Below are 15,208 nucleotides of genomic sequence, written 5' to 3' on the forward strand. Positions count from 1 at the left end.
CACATATACAAACTATATATATAGATAAATTTAGACAAAACTAAAAAGTCTTATAATATGAAACAGGGGAGTATTTTTCTACCATAACTCAAATTCTCTTACAAAATAATTTACATGTTGGGAGAACATTGGCAATACCTCTAAACAAAAACTTGACTGTCGAGATCTTCAGCAAAGTTTTGTAGAAACTTGCATGATTATATATTTATAGGAAAATACATAAGTAGTTATGTTGTTTTCGATTGTTTGCTCAGAACTTGTGCAATTATCATGTAGTAGTATGAGAATAAGCATTTCTTGACTAGGACCATGGTGCAGATAGCAGCCAACTGCTTTAGCATACAGTATTGAAGTTCAGCAACTAGCCTACTAGAGCTACAAGTCTACAACGGCTTCTACACTGTACTAATAGCAGTATCATGTAAGCAGGAGTTAAGCTGATCTCGCCCAACTTCTGCTTGATTAACATATTTATCATATTTAATTAACAATCACTCAGTCACTAGTAGCTTAATTACGCTCAATTCAGTGATAAATATCTCCAACCTGCTCTTATATAGTTATATACGGTCAATTCGTATATTTGCATGATCGTGAGGCCTACATTTCATAAGCTGTAGAATGGAATGTGAGCAACAACAATAATTTGAGAGCAAACTTTTATATCTATGGTATTTACAGTTTAAAAGCCAATCATAAAAAAAATAAACTCTGGTGAAGAAAAAAACAAAATCAACTCCAAAACCAAGTTCAAAAATCAAATTTTGTCAGAAAATTATAAGTTGAAAGGTAAACAATGGGAAGCTCAGTTTTTGTGTTTCTCTCACTAATTCTTTTATCTTCGTTTTTACAAGCCATAAGGTGAGCAGTGGAGCTTCTTGTTCCTCTTTGGAGTTCACAGTGAGAAACATGTCTATAAGCTGCTGACTGATCAATACAATATGATTTATGATTCGAGTCCGTTACCCAAAGAGATCAGATCAGATGATGGCATCACCATGCATACACTGAAAAATCAGACAAAACAATCTTGTTGAAATTTGTACAGTTGTAGTATAGCAGCATATGCTAGCAAGAACGCACCCGTCAAACCGAAAAGTGCGGCAGCAAATCCATCAATCTTTCTTTTCCAAGTTGTGCAAGAGGCTACTACTACTACTGTTAGTGGGCACAGAATATCATCACCTTTCAATCTCTACAATGATTTGATCAGATAAGAATATAACAGGGTGATTGTTTAGCCTTTAAGAAAAACTAAACTACGTATTTGTAAATAAAAATTAATTTGTGGGTAAAATTTTATATACGTGTTCTTAGCGATCTAAAAGCTAGAATAAAAAATAAACTATGATTAAAAACCCTAAATTCTACTCTAAATATAAAATTTTAATTTTAATTTTTTAGTTTATAACCATAAACCGAAACGAAAAAATAGTCGCTGAGATGCCATGGCACATTACCAGTATGCCAAATTGCCAGTCCAGCAGGGAGCTAGTGAGGGAGTACAAAATTACATTACATTGCATTGGTATTTTTTCAGAGCATCAAGCAACAATTGATTCCGAGGCCCACAATCCACACACCGCAACATACATCAACCATCCTTTTTCTTTCTAAAAACAATTTTGACTTTTATTCCCACAAATATGCCAGTCCAATGGAATAGAAGGAGATCAAAGGAGTATACCACTAGCCCAATAGTATGATTAGTCACTAACTTTGGCCTAATTCTACGATTTGTTTCTATAATATATCGGTCGTGTTCACTTGGGTGAGAAGGGAGGGTTAGTTATCCGGCGCGAAAAACATACTAATAAATTAGTATGTTTTTGTAAAAAATACACTATTTAGCAGTTTGTAAAGCGACTGTTTAGCAGGACCCCTTTCCCCAGCTAAACACGACCATCATCGACAAACTTCCATAGTTTAAACAAAAAATTCCTAACATATCATATTATAAGGTTGTAAACATTCAAAATTTGGCCAAAAACTTAAATTTTGTATTTCGGAATTTCTTTCCAAGTTTTGGAAGTTTTTGAACGTACCCCTGCAGTCAAGTCATGCGCCGTGTACATTGTACACATGCAGGTCTTCTCAAAAGTTCAAAGGTATGGGACAAGCAGATCACACGGCAACCAACTCCCGCTTCCGTAGGTTACATGCTTCTCCTTCTCCTTTAATTGATCTTAAGTCTTTAGTTGATCTATGGTTACATATCTTCTTTTCACAATTAGTCAAACAACATAGGTCTGGGTCATATGTATAGCAGCACTCTTTTAAAACAACTGTCTTTAGAATCTCTAATTATCAGTATCAGCAATAACACCCAGAACAAGCGTGTACAAGATGGCACCGCAAAGATTAATCGGACACAGCACATGGACGGAATTTCATTCGATAGCAGAGCATGCAAATCAGTACCAGATATCAAACAGAAGGGGTATGCTGATACCAAAATGATAAGTTGGTTTCTATTTCCAGCACAAAAACAAAATTTAGATTTAGTCCCTGATAGCATCCACTAGCTGCTGAATATAACAAAAACAGATACTATGTCCGATCCCTTCACTTCTTCTCTTCCTTCTCGGCCTCCGCAGCCCTCTTCTGGCGGGCACCAACATGGCGCTGGTTCATCCTCTCAACACGGAGCTTAGCATAAGCCTTGAACGATTTCATCTCATCGGTAACCTTCACAACCTCAACCGAGCGCTTCTCACCACGAGCAATAGGCATGTAGTCACCCTGGACCTGGGTGGCAGTGGCAAGCTCTTCCGGAGTGGAATCACCAGCCTGACAAGGGCACGTTCAAGTTCATAACCAGAAAACAATACCTACAATAAACATTTGCAAGTAAAACAAACTGCAGACATACCTTGACCTTGCGAGCACGCCTTGGGAAGATAACCAGCTTGGCCTTGTATGTCTTCAGCCTCTGGACATTAGCCTGCAGTCCCTCAAGTGATCGGTTCTTGCGGCGGTGGTCCACAGAAATTCCAATGGTTGGAGCAAGCTTCTTTGGGATGCCCGCCGCCTGCAATTATATGAAAACACCATCAGCAGAAATATAAAGGTATATAATGCGTGCAAACATTATTTTTCTGTACAGATGACATTGTTGCAAGAACACATTTTTAGCATCAAACTATTAAGCTAACATCTTAATTATGTTTACTATATCAATTTGGCACTAAGAGAAGAGAAGGTGGATTCTTCTCTACTGATAAAGCAATTGTTACTTGACTATGTTCATCAAGATCTACAACTATGTTCTTCATTATCAAGCAAGCAATTCAAATTAAGCAAACAGTCTAAAATGAATGCAGTATAGAGATTGATGAAGTAAATATCACCTTCAGCTCCTCAAGGGTAAAGCCTCTGCCAGCCCTCGACTTCATGTTGTACTTCAAAGTCTGGCACTGCACAATGGGGCGAAGAGGGCCAGATGTTGGGCGGGGGAAGATCTTCACGGCTTTCTTTTGGCGAGCTGTGCAAAATCAAAAACATGTAAGATGATTTCCATAGAGATTGATATGCATGAACAACAAACAATCGATACTGTAGAGTTCCTACTGTTAATAAGAAATCTAAGTATGATCAATCTAATGTATATGAAGCCATACTTATTTACCAACTCACCCTAGATAGATGGTGATGGATAGTGTCAGAAACAACTTAATCATTGCATACAAAATAATGTGCATAACGAAAAAAATAAAATGGTTGGTGATATACAAGGAAATACTTGCAAAAAATAATAATCAAGAATCAACAAATGAATTAACATTTCATATACGCAAGCAACATAACTTGGCAACATACAATAAGATAACAATGAATTGACCTCTAATATAGAATATGATCATGTAATAAATAGGACATGCATCAAATGGATAGAAAAGTACACAGCGCATTAACGGGTTCAATTGAAATAAACGTTTGAGCACAGGCAGCAGCGGTAACAGACAGCTGCGAAAGCAGCAACAATTGCTACGAAGTCATGCGAAATGGCGAGGATGAGAGCTCACCGATGCGGCGCCTCTGCTTGCGCGCGGGCTGGTTGAACCATGTCTTGACATAGTTCTGCCAGTGCTTCTTGAAGTGCCCATTGGGGATAACGTTGTTGTGCTTCACCATTTTCTCCTCCTCCTCCTCCTCTCCTTACCTGCGCACCACACCGAGGCGAACACACATCACCAAACCAACGCGAAATCAGCAAACAAGATCAGAGCGAATCGAATTGGCGTCACTAGAGGAACAACCGGCGCCGCGCGTCGAGCCGGGGGCTAGGCTAGCGCGCCGGAATGGGCAGGAGAGGAGAGAGAGAGAGAGCGTAGGAGGTACCTGCGCGGCGGCGGAGCGAAGAGGAGAGCGGCGGCGCGAGGGGAGGAAGACGAGCGGTGGCGGCAGGGGGGGTTTTGAGGGTAGGGTTGGGTGCTTATAAGGGAGCCGCCGCCGCGCGCTCGCCCGCCTCCAGCCCTAGATCCGACGGCCCAGATCATTCCATCCGCTCAGCATCTCTAGATGGGCCGGATGGACAGCTTCATGGGTTGAGTGGGCCTCGTGGGCTTTTCTGAGCGGACCAGCGGCCCATTTCGTTGCCCTTTTTTGTTTTTGCTTTTTAAAAAAGAAAAAAAGAAAAGGAATACGGAATAAGATATGTATAGTGGGGGAATCTGTGGATTTCTGACGTGGTTCGGTGTGCGTGACGTGGCGCCCCCGGTGGCATGCGTGCCTCCACGTGGCATGTGCGAGGCAACTTTGCTTTTTCTTTTGTTTCGAGGTGAGGTGAGCCGCCGCCGCCGTTCATCGTTCTGGCTGGATATGCATACGTAATACGTTCGTTAAAATATATTTGTTTTTTGTCAAGTAAAAATATTCGAGGAACAATGTATTCAAAACGACATAAAATTTTAAAAGTATAGGTGCACATCGACCAATCAGCCAATTAGTTCAAATTGAGCTACATAAAACATTGTCAAGGCGTTTCCTTGAGACACGCTCCAAAACTGCTCACGTTCACCCGGATGAGCTTGTTGTATACGGGAGTTTGCGTTTACCATGTGTTTGGTAAAACAATAGTCTTGTGTCAATTTTAAATTTTAAAGTTTGGTTCTAAATTAATCTAGGATGTTTATGTTTTTTTTATCTTAATCTTTAATCAATTGAAGATAAAACTAAAAACATTCTAAAAAATATTTTTATTATCCACGTTTTATCATCATGAAACTTAACATGACAATAGAGAGCCGTAACCTGATGGATGGATAGTCATGTAAACTCTATTAGGAGACAAATGTAGGTTAAATCACTTTTCCTAGTTGATATGTACTATGGTGTGGTTAGACTTTGGTACTTCTCTTACCAATGACTCAATGGACAATGGATATCTAGACAAATTATATAATGTAAATTAGTAATCTCTAGTTAGCTAAATTAGTCCTAAAATGACGTAACATATCTAGATAATCGAAGCAGAAATAGATTCCATTTTCTACGCAATATGCAACTCTTAAATTTTATTTTCTATGCAATTGATTTGGAAGTATAATTAGATTTTATATACAAGTCATCTTTTGTTCCTATAAATATATCAATCAACACCATTATGTTCTAGACCAACCATAATTTAATGGTTAAAATATTTTTTCCTTTTCTCTTACTAATATAATTTTAGCATGCAGAGCGAACATAGATACTGTAGTCGTAAAAATATCTTTTTGGTGGCCACTGTGGGCTGGAGTATCTAGCAAGGGGTTTTTTTGATGTCGTGGATGACGTTTAGCAACGATACCAGTTGGTGACTATTAATCTCCTAGTCAAAATATCAAATAGCGGCAACAAGCGTCTCTTTTCGCTTCAACTTATGATTATATATCAAAATTTAATTTTTAACTTTAAATTTAATGTAATTTTTTTGGTTTTTTTAATATAGTCTATTTTACTGCCTTAGATTTTAGATCGCTAAAATAGTTCTATTTATAAATTATTTTTCAGTTTACAAATATATCGTTCGACTTTTTCTTTAAAAAAACACAAACAATCGGCCCCCAAGACGTTCCTACTCACGGCAAAAATAATGAAAGCCTGTCGTGGGCTTGTGGCCACTATTTGGTACATGTTGTTAAAATTTAATTTTTTTTGACTTATCTAAATGATATGTTATGAGTAAATTATTTGGGGGCGAACCAGGCATGGGTCAGCTTGGGCTTGAGCCCCACGCATGGCTAAAAAATGCATTAGAGATATATTAAGTTTTAGTTAAAATTTATCCAAATAATTTATACTTTATCATTAAGCCCTAGGTTTAGGAAATTTCTTGTTTCACCTGTTGTTCTAAAATATAAATATTTTAGGTTGTTTAGCATAAACTAGTGAAATGTCAAAAGATTTCGTTTTAGTGAATTTATTAATTAATTTTTAAATATTGAATTGATTAGATTCTGTTTGCAAACATTTAGTTTGCTCTGAAATTATTTGAATGATTAAAATTATGGAAATAAGTGCATAAATTTAAATTTTAAATCATAGACATAAATATAATTTAGAACGGATGGAGTCACTAATTATTGTTTATAATTTATCGAGTAAATTGATCTCATATAAACTGATGATACATATACAATTTATTAATATTTTAAGTAGTATATTTATTTCACTATTGGAATATAGAGCTCCGCAATAACGTCTACAATCCGTTATGTGGCTATAATCCGTAATGACCCCTGATACGCTATCTAGAACTTTTCTCCCTAGTCACTCTGGCCATTCACCTGAACAAATTGTCATATTTACTGTATAAATTTTAGTAGTGAAACTATCTTTTTAGCTGGCAACTTGTGGGTTAGTGGAGTATCTTATAAGTGGTGCCTTTTGATGTCGTGGATAACACTTAGGAACAATACTAACCTCCTGTTATTATTAGTAGTTGGTGAGTATTACTGTCCTGGTCAAAAATATTTATATTTAGGATATGATTTAATCAAACATCGAAAATTTGATAAGCAATTTTATATTGAAATAAATTCCTGAAACATAATAAGTTTTATGATATCATGATATTATTTTTTGGGAAATATATATATATATCATTTATCTTGTATTTAAACTAATTAATTAAAAACATCGATGATTAGGACTATAAGAGTGATTGCTTGGTTTTTTGGGAAAAAAGATAACGATATTTGCAAATGAAAAAATAATTTATGAATAGAATTTTTAATACATATTTTTAGCGATCCAAAATTTAATGCTGAAAAATAAACTTCGATAAAAAAAATTCTTAAAATTAACTCTAAATTTAACGTTAAAAATTTAAATTTTGGTATAGGCGAAAAGAAAAGTTAAAAATTTAAATTTTGGTATAGGTGAAAAGAAAAGGAGGGGGTAAAACTTAAATCAAATCTTACAGCAAACGATGAGTATTAAGCTATGTCACCTGTAGGCTGCAAGAATAATAAACTGGTCATTGTTTTGTTGTTGTTGGTTGAGTCTCAGCTGGACTTGGACTGTTTCGCACTTTTGCACCGCCGCGATCGGACCAGATCCAACGGCGCACGCCGCGAGGGCGCCTGGGCAGCATCAGCAGCATGCGTGTCCATCACGCGTGTCCGTCTTATTTTGCCATGTGGAGCGGCGCACCACACGCGCACACACACAACTACTACTTGCATCTCAACTCCTCCCAAGTCTTCACATCGCATCGCCCAACTCGACTCCCTCTCTCTTTCTCTCTCTCTCTCTCTGACAGGTGGGCCACCGTCTCCTCCGACTTCTCGCCGTCGCTTGCTCGCCGCCGGTGGTGGTGGTGGTGGGGCGACGGGGGGAGGGAGGGAGAGAGAGAGGCTGGGGGCGGGGGGCTCGTGGCGCCGCTCCGCTGGGAGGGACGGCCGGCCGGCGCCACGGGTGCATGTCGACGGCCGCCCGCGTCAGCCGCGCGCGGTAGGTAGATGGTGAGCGCCGGTGCCCTCTGCCGCCTTCTTCCCCCCGCTCCGTGCTAGACTCCGCACGCCGCTCGCGTGCCCCCCCCCCCCTTCCTGTGATGGTTTCGATTGTTTTCCTCTCTTTTCTTTTTTGTGCGTCTGTGGGATGTGGCTGCTGCTCTGCTCGGGGATTACTCGCTGCTGATGCGGATTCGGATGCCGTGCGTGCCTGTCTTGCCGCGGAGATCTTCTCGTTTCGGTTAGCGGCTGTGAAGTAATCCTAGTGTTCTAGTGAGCGATCGAATTCCGGAATTCGGTCGGATGGGTGTCGATCGAATTCTGAATCGAGCATAGAACTCTTAGGCTCTCCCTTCAATTACCTGCAAAATCCCGACGAACAGATGTGGCTGTTTCTTTCGATTCTCTCTGTTATTTTTCTCCGAAAGAAATGGATATAGGCGTTGCAGTGTTCATCACTTCAGGATTGTCATCCATTGAATTGATCCCTGATGTCCTTAATTACTTCTACTCCCATGTGCCATCCGATGTTTCGTTCCAAAGAAACCAATAAATCTTCACCTTCCAGATGCGTACTAATGCTTTCTAGCAGAAAGAAGGGCTGCTTCCGCCTTCCACGTTGGAAATTTTTGCTTGCAAGTTGCGGTCGTTGCTGTTTTGTACACTTCAGTATTGGAAATAGGTTCTCTCTTGGCCTGGTAGAAATGTTGCATGTTATAGCTTTGCTACAGAACGATTCTTTATCTCTGTTTAATTATTTGAGGATTTTTTAGGCTTTAAGATATCTTTGAAGCACGAAGGAAAAACATATTCTCTCTGTCTCAAAATGTCTCAAAATAAGTTCATTTTCCAGTTTTTCGGATACATTAGTTCGACTATTCATCTTATTTAAAAAATATTTGCAATTAATATTTTTATTGTTATTAGATGATAAAATATGAATATTACTTTATGCGTAACTAGTTCTTTTAAGTTCTTTTAATTATATTTTTAAATAAGACAAATGGTTAAATAATAGAGACATAGGGAAAAAAATTTGAAGGTTTGGGGGGACAAAAGTAGCAGTTATCGTTGTGGTATCCACAAAATTTATTGAATAAAGAAAATAAAATCTCACAGAGAGTTGCTGTCTTTTCATGCCACTGTTCCCCGTCATTTATTAACAAATAAACTTCTCATTTCGCCGCTGTCTTTGTCATGCCATTATGATAGTAGAAAATTGGATGTATCAACCCGCTTTCACTCGAAATGTCACTCTGATACGATGACCAGAGAATGATAATCTAATCCTTTGGTGTCTATGGTGATTTTCTTATGTCATGTACTTCCACCATGGGGCTCATGCGATGGCATGTTTTAGCTCTCATGAGTCCTACCTTCCGCAGTTTATTTGATGATCAAATTCTTATGTTCTCTGCTCTCAGGTTATTTTTAAACTTACTGATAGCTTGCTCTTCACCTGAACTTGCTCTTATGCCAACTTAAAAACTCATATGGTGCAATTGTTTTGACTGGTTATGTAAAGTCATTGCTTGACTTTTGAAAAGTTCAAATTCTAAACTAGCTACATCACCATACACTATAAAAAACTAATCACAATGCTTGTAATAGTACTATTGGTGCAGGCAAGTAAACTATACTTGTCCTATGTGACCAAAATAGTCATTTGGTTTGTGGGTGAGTTGGGGTTCTGAAATTTTCAGTGCTTCTTTTATTATATGTACCCATATTCCAGAACCTAGTAGTTGTGGGTAATAACTATTAATCCATCGCTCAAGTTCCATTTACCTATTCAAAGATTGTATCATTTACATTTCAAATACATATGTTGCACGGTCAAACAAGGAACATCCCATGGATTGCATTTGTATTAATCATTATCCTTTCCTATTGTAGAAATTGAGGAACACAGCAATAACACGGGCAAATTCAGCTTGTCTTCCCATGGGGGACTCTGTTGGTATCAAGTACAGCAGTGTCAATGAGGGCGAAGAGCATAAGGGAGGTCATGGCATCCGAAAGGTTTCCATTGTCCCCCTCATTTTCCTCATATTCTATGAAGTTTCTGGGGGTCCCTTTGGGATTGAGGATAGTGTCAAGGCTGCCGGTCCACTCCTAGCGATTGTCGGATTTCTGCTGTTTGCACTCATATGGAGTGTTCCAGAAGCTCTGATTACTGCTGAGATGGGAACTATGTTTCCTGAGAATGGTGGTTACGTTGTCTGGGTCTCTTCAGCTCTTGGACCGTTCTGGGGTTTTCAGCAAGGCTGGGCGAAGTGGCTGAGCGGTGTTATAGATAATGCTCTCTATCCAGTCCTCTTCCTCGACTATCTCAAGTCCAGTGTTCCAGTTCTTGGAGGTGGTCTCCCAAGGACCTTGGCAGTGCTTATCCTTACAGTTGCACTTACTTACATGAACTACAGAGGCTTGACAATAGTTGGCTGGGTGGCAGTCTTTCTTGGTGTGTTCTCTCTCCTCCCATTTTTCGTTATGGGATTAATAGCTATTCCCCGAATCGAACCCTCAAGATGGCTTGAAATGGACTTGGGGAATGTGAATTGGGGTTTGTATCTAAACACACTTTTTTGGAACCTCAACTATTGGGATTCAATCAGTACCTTGGCTGGAGAGGTCGAGAATCCAAAGCGAACACTGCCAAGGGCACTGTCGTATGCTCTAGTTTTAGTGGTGGGGGGATACCTCTACCCTTTGATCGCCTGTACAGCTGCAGTACCTGTCGATCGGGAGTTGTGGTCAGACGGGTATTTCTCAGATGTCGCGAGAATTCTCGGTGGTTTCTGGCTGCACTCATGGATTCAAGCAGCTGCTGCACTGTCGAACATGGGCAATTTTGTTACTGAAATGAGCAGTGATTCTTACCAGCTTCTCGGGATGGCCGAGCGGGGAATGCTACCAGAATTTTTCGCCAAGAGATCTCGCTATGGAACTCCACTGATTGGCATCCTGTTCTCTGCGTTTGGCGTGGTCCTGCTGTCCTGGATGAGCTTCCAGGAGATCATCGCTGCTGAGAACTACCTCTACTGCTTCGGTATGATCCTGGAATTCATCGCCTTCATCAAGCTGAGGGTGGTCCACCCGAACGCCTCCCGACCTTACAAGATCCCGCTGGGCACCATCGGCGCTGTCCTGATGATCATCCCACCTACCATCCTGATCGTCGTGGTGATGATGCTCGCCTCCTTCAAGGTGATGGTGGTCAGCATCCTAGCAATGCTGGTCGGGTTTGCGCTGCAGCCGGGGCTGGTGTACGTGGAGAAGAGGCGGTGGTTGAAGTTCTCCATCAGCGCGGAGCTCCCAGATTTGCCGGATTCAATCGCCGAGGAAGATAGCACAACGCCGCTTGTGTTCTGACCTGCATATGCATGGAAATAGAGATTAGTAGATTCCCCAACCATTGCCATGCTAGGCAGAATGAAATTGAATTCTCGGTTTGTTTCTCCTCGTGGGCTCCCAAAGATCTTCATTTAATTAGACAAAAAGAGAGTTGTCATCATGCTATTTGTATACCATGTTGGCATCGGGGAGGATTGTAAACCCAGGTCAGTTCGAGGAATACTTTAGCTATTGCCAATAGTATTATTCGTATCATGATATCTATGCTGCTGATTTATAGCATGATACGTGTGCTGCTGATTTAGTTATTGACACATGCTAGTATGGTACAATATCATGACGGTACAGGGAAAGGAGCTTGGGAAGAGTTCACGTTAGTTAACGGAAGGTTACTAATGCTGTCACAGCTAGAATAACCAACCATTTGTGCCAAATTGTGGTTATGAAAAAGTAAAGATTTTATGATTTTTATGATACCAATTTATCCAATTAATAGCAAAATTAATTTCTATTAAGAAACCTTTTAAAATATACACCGCTTAGCCCAGCGAAAAAGGCTCAGAATAGTCCTGATTGCTGTATTTCCAGTCCAGTTCTCCACAGGACAGGAGAGCACCTAAACAAACTGATTCGTGTGTTGGCACAAAACACAAAGCGATTACTGTGTTCGAAACTGGGACTTGCAAAATGCAAAGTAATGTTCAGATAACGTTTCAAATATTTTCTATTCTGGGTCTAGTGACTGATGATATAAAGAAGAAATAGGACAGTGATTTCTTGCTCCCAACCCATCGCAGCAGGCAAAGTTTACACCACGCGCAGATTGAATGTATATATCAATAAACAGAACGAATTTGCTAACGGACAAGATGGAAGCATAGAAGGTACAAACCACGATTTGACATACATATGAATGTAACTCTTGTCTCGGCAAAACTTAGTTTAAACAAAAAATAACATAGCACCAGAACATAACTTTTTGTCCATAAAACTTAATGTAACCAAGTGTTGCATTGCCCTTGCTTATCATAAGACAGAGACCTAGCTAGAACATGCCAAACTGGCGTTTTAAGGGGTACTGTCAAACATGCCCAAGGCTTTCAAAAAGATGTGAAATCTCATAAGCTTATGCCTCTGGGATCAAGACCGGAGGGCGCAGCTCCTCCTCCTCCTTAGGAGCATGGATGGTGACAAGATCCGGCAGAGGGGTGATCGGGCCAACCTTGCCCTTGGGGTCCCAGTCGAGCATGATCTTCACCTTGATACCAAGAACACCCTGCAAAGAGCAAATCAACAAGCATATTCAGTTGACTATCATGTGAGGTTATTGAGAATATTATACTAATATATTATACTTCCTTAGTAGTGGACCAAACAAACCTGTCTAAGGAGCACGTGTCTCACAGCCGCGTCAATGTACTCATTCACTGGCTGACCAGATGAGATCATGTAGCCATCCTTGAACTTCATGGACTTGGCTCTTTGGGCCCTGAGCTTTCCGCTCACAATGACCTGCATAGAAGCATTGAAGAGATTAGCTCACCTTAATGGAAGGACAGAAAATGCATATTTCCATATGTTATTCAAATTTAGAAGAAACTAACCTCACAACCCTTGGCACCACTCTCCATAACAAAGCGAAGAACACCATAGCAAGCCCTACCACACAAACAAGCATATTAGTGAACATGACAGCTACATCAGCATGATGAAGAAAAGAACACTAGGTAGATCTAAGGTGGCATTATAAGATCATAAGACCCCTGCATAAAGAAGATGGCAATGTTCTTTGCATTATCATGAAAAGGGCAAACAGGTTACCAAGTCAAAAGAACAAACTGCCCCACATTAAGCACATATTAAGAGATATCAATGCAAACTTCATTAAGCAGGAAAAACTCAGACCAAAAACATGAATGAATGTCACAAATAATGTGAGATAGAATTAGTAGACAAGCAACAGAGAGGCTGTTCATCTGTGGATCTATCTCAACGGTTGTCTGGCCGCCACTGCTTCAAGAGCAGCATTTCCTTTGTGCACCAGTTTTAACATCCTACCATCATAAAAGGAAAGCAGGACTAAACTAATTCCTGGCGCAGGAACAGTCACAGTAAAACAGTCATACTATAAATGTAGTGGGATTTGCAGCAAAAATAGCAATCTAAATTATTTAACAGCATCATCTCACTGCATAAAGGAACACATGAAAAGACTTTATAACACATAGAAAACATATTGCCTGACTAACGACTCCACTGACACCTCGTACCCCAAGGGTAAACAAACCCATAAAACATCCCTTCCTAAATTTTACTGTCCGTTACTAGAATTATACGAGCAAACTCTGGAGCATCGAATTGCTAGAAGGCAGTGATTAATTGTGTAGGAAATATGAGATATAATTAGTAGACAAATAACACATTAGCCATTCGTCTGTGGATCTATCTCGACGGTTGTCTGGCCACCGCTGCTCCAAAGAACAGCATTCCCTTTATGCACCAGTCCCAATATCCCACAAACATGGGCAGTAAGCAGGATAAAAAAAATCACCAGTGCGGTGCTGCAATTAACACTACTATACATATACCATACACACATCGGAAGGCTGTTAACATGTAGAATTTGTACAAACAAATGTGTAACCACCAGTAAAGCGCTCACACTAGACTATCAGGTTGTCCCACAAGATCCTATAATCATCACGAAGAACAATCCTATCTGGCAACAACGAGAGGTAGCAATTCGAGGGGTTTGTTATACCTGCGGACGGCGAGGCCTCCGAGGAGCTTGTAGCGGAGGGACTCGGCCTGGGCGATGGCGCAGAGGCCGCGGTTGACGACCTTCTCGGCGTAGAGCTCGACGCCGTTCTCGGGGAAGTTGAAGCGCTTCTGCACAACGGAGGTGAGCTCCCTGATCCTGCGCCCCTTCTCGCCGAGAACGTTCTGCGTCCTCGTGGCCCGGATAATGATCTCCGTGCGCATCGGGGTGACGCGCACCTCCACGCCGGAGTAGCCGTCCTCGGCCAGCTCCCGCGTCAGCATCTCGTTAAGCTCGGCGTAGAACACGCCATCGCTGACGAACTGCACCCGCAACCCCACAAACAGAAACCCATCAGATCGACACGACGCTCAAATCGAAGCGCAGAACGGAAAGGGGTCCGTACGTACCTTCTTCTTCTTGCTGATCTGGGTCGCCATGGCTGGTGTGGACAAGGAGCAGCGACCGGCTGCTCCGGCGGCGGCGAGGTGCGCGCGGGCGAGGGGGAGTTAGGGTTTTGTGGGGGAGAGGACGGCGGAAGGGAAGTGGCGGCGCGAGAGGGGGAGGGGGGAGGAGACGAGCGGCTTTATAGGTAGCCGCTCGTGGGTAGGGTTTGGGTGAGAGCGCTCGCGAGAGGTGGGCCGGGTGGTGTTACGTGGTCCGGATGGGCCGGACGGGCCCAACTGCAAATGTAAAAGCCCATATGGAGGCCCAAGTATTGTTGATGATGAGAGGTGAGGGTGAGATTGGGGACATGAAGGAGAGGGGGCATGGACCTAATATAGGTCACCATTAATTTGAGAAGGTCTTAGGTTGTTGATCTTGTTTTGAGGCCCGACTTAATTTCTCGTCACATTATCTAATGTATGGGCATATAGATGGTTGGAGTAGGAAAGGTCGAAAGGATAAGGTAACGAGAAAGATGGGTTGTTGGTTGGCATGGAGTGTGCTGTGCGTAACTTGCTTAGCTCTGCACATAAGTGTCCTCCTTCTTGTCAGTGTCAGTTAGTTTTTAGCTCTATTGGAGTAGTTTTGGATAAAAAATTTTAATATGTCCTTTTTAACTTGAATTTTATCAGTTATAAGAGAAAAAAAAATCAAATCCTTGTATTCATGGTATTCCAAGATACCTTCAACATTGAGGGGGGGCTTGCAATAG

At 41.1% G+C, this 15,208-nt stretch overlaps 3 protein-coding genes and 2 non-coding genes across 5 annotated transcripts; 1 reads left to right on the top strand and 4 right to left on the bottom strand.

The window, feature by feature from the left end:
* Window positions 1–2,361: 2,361 nt before the first annotated feature.
* On the bottom strand, window positions 2,362–4,387 carry LOC102700167 (60S ribosomal protein L13-1). Its single transcript, XM_006659097.3, has 5 exons — window positions 4,342–4,387; window positions 4,026–4,162; window positions 3,351–3,484; window positions 2,873–3,031; window positions 2,362–2,790 (listed from the first exon to the last, which is right to left on the bottom strand). The coding sequence occupies exons 2-5, from the start codon at window positions 4,132–4,134 to the stop codon at window positions 2,566–2,568; spliced, it is 627 nt and encodes a 208-aa protein (XP_006659160.1). The 5' UTR covers window positions 4,135–4,162; window positions 4,342–4,387; the 3' UTR covers window positions 2,362–2,565.
* A 3,271-nt stretch (window positions 4,388–7,658) lies between these two features.
* Window positions 7,659–11,715, top strand: LOC102700451 (probable polyamine transporter At1g31830). The gene is made up of 2 exons (XM_040526820.1): window positions 7,659–7,949; window positions 9,834–11,715. Exons 1-2 carry the CDS (start codon window positions 7,947–7,949, stop codon window positions 11,307–11,309), a joined length of 1,479 nt encoding a protein of 492 aa, XP_040382754.1. The 5' UTR covers window positions 7,659–7,946; the 3' UTR covers window positions 11,310–11,715.
* A 432-nt stretch (window positions 11,716–12,147) lies between these two features.
* Window positions 12,148–14,610, bottom strand: LOC102700730 (40S ribosomal protein S3-3). Its single transcript, XM_006659099.2, has 5 exons — window positions 14,460–14,610; window positions 14,053–14,372; window positions 12,896–12,950; window positions 12,672–12,803; window positions 12,148–12,567 (listed from the first exon to the last, which is right to left on the bottom strand). Exons 1-5 carry the CDS (start codon window positions 14,487–14,489, stop codon window positions 12,418–12,420), a joined length of 687 nt encoding a protein of 228 aa, XP_006659162.1. The 5' UTR covers window positions 14,490–14,610; the 3' UTR covers window positions 12,148–12,417.
* LOC121055246 lies at window positions 13,222–13,391 on the bottom strand. The gene has a single exon (XR_005812393.1). It is a non-coding gene; the product is annotated as a small nucleolar RNA snoR143 (small nucleolar RNA).
* On the bottom strand, window positions 13,680–13,858 carry LOC121055247. The gene has a single exon (XR_005812394.1). It is a non-coding gene; the product is annotated as a small nucleolar RNA snoR143 (small nucleolar RNA).
* Window positions 14,611–15,208: the final 598 nt, after the last annotated feature.

This window comes from Oryza brachyantha, chromosome 8 (assembly GCF_000231095.2).
Source record: "Oryza brachyantha chromosome 8, ObraRS2, whole genome shotgun sequence".
Lineage (NCBI taxonomy): Eukaryota > Viridiplantae > Streptophyta > Magnoliopsida > Poales > Poaceae > Oryza > Oryza brachyantha.

Excerpts from the sequence above, each read along its gene's own strand:
- LOC102700167 (XM_006659097.3), bottom strand. The coding sequence starts at position 4,134 with ATGGTGAAGCACAACAACGTTATCCCCAATGGGCACTTCAAGAAGCAC. Across the intron at positions 3,032-3,350 it reads TTACCCTTGAGGAGCTGAAG|GCGGCGGGCATCCCAAAGAA; the intron begins GTGATATTTACT and ends ATATAATTGCAG. Across the intron at positions 2,791-2,872 it reads GGCGTGCTCGCAAGGTCAAG|GCTGGTGATTCCACTCCGGA; the intron begins GTATGTCTGCAG and ends TGCCCTTGTCAG.
- LOC102700730 (XM_006659099.2), bottom strand. The coding sequence starts at position 14,489 with ATGGCGACCCAGATCAGCAAGAAGAAGAAG. Across the intron at positions 14,373-14,459 it reads AGATCAGCAAGAAGAAGAAG|TTCGTCAGCGATGGCGTGTT; the intron begins GTACGTACGGAC and ends TTGCGGGTGCAG. Across the intron at positions 12,804-12,895 it reads GTGGTGCCAAGGGTTGTGAG|GTCATTGTGAGCGGAAAGCT; the intron begins GTTAGTTTCTTC and ends GCTTCTATGCAG.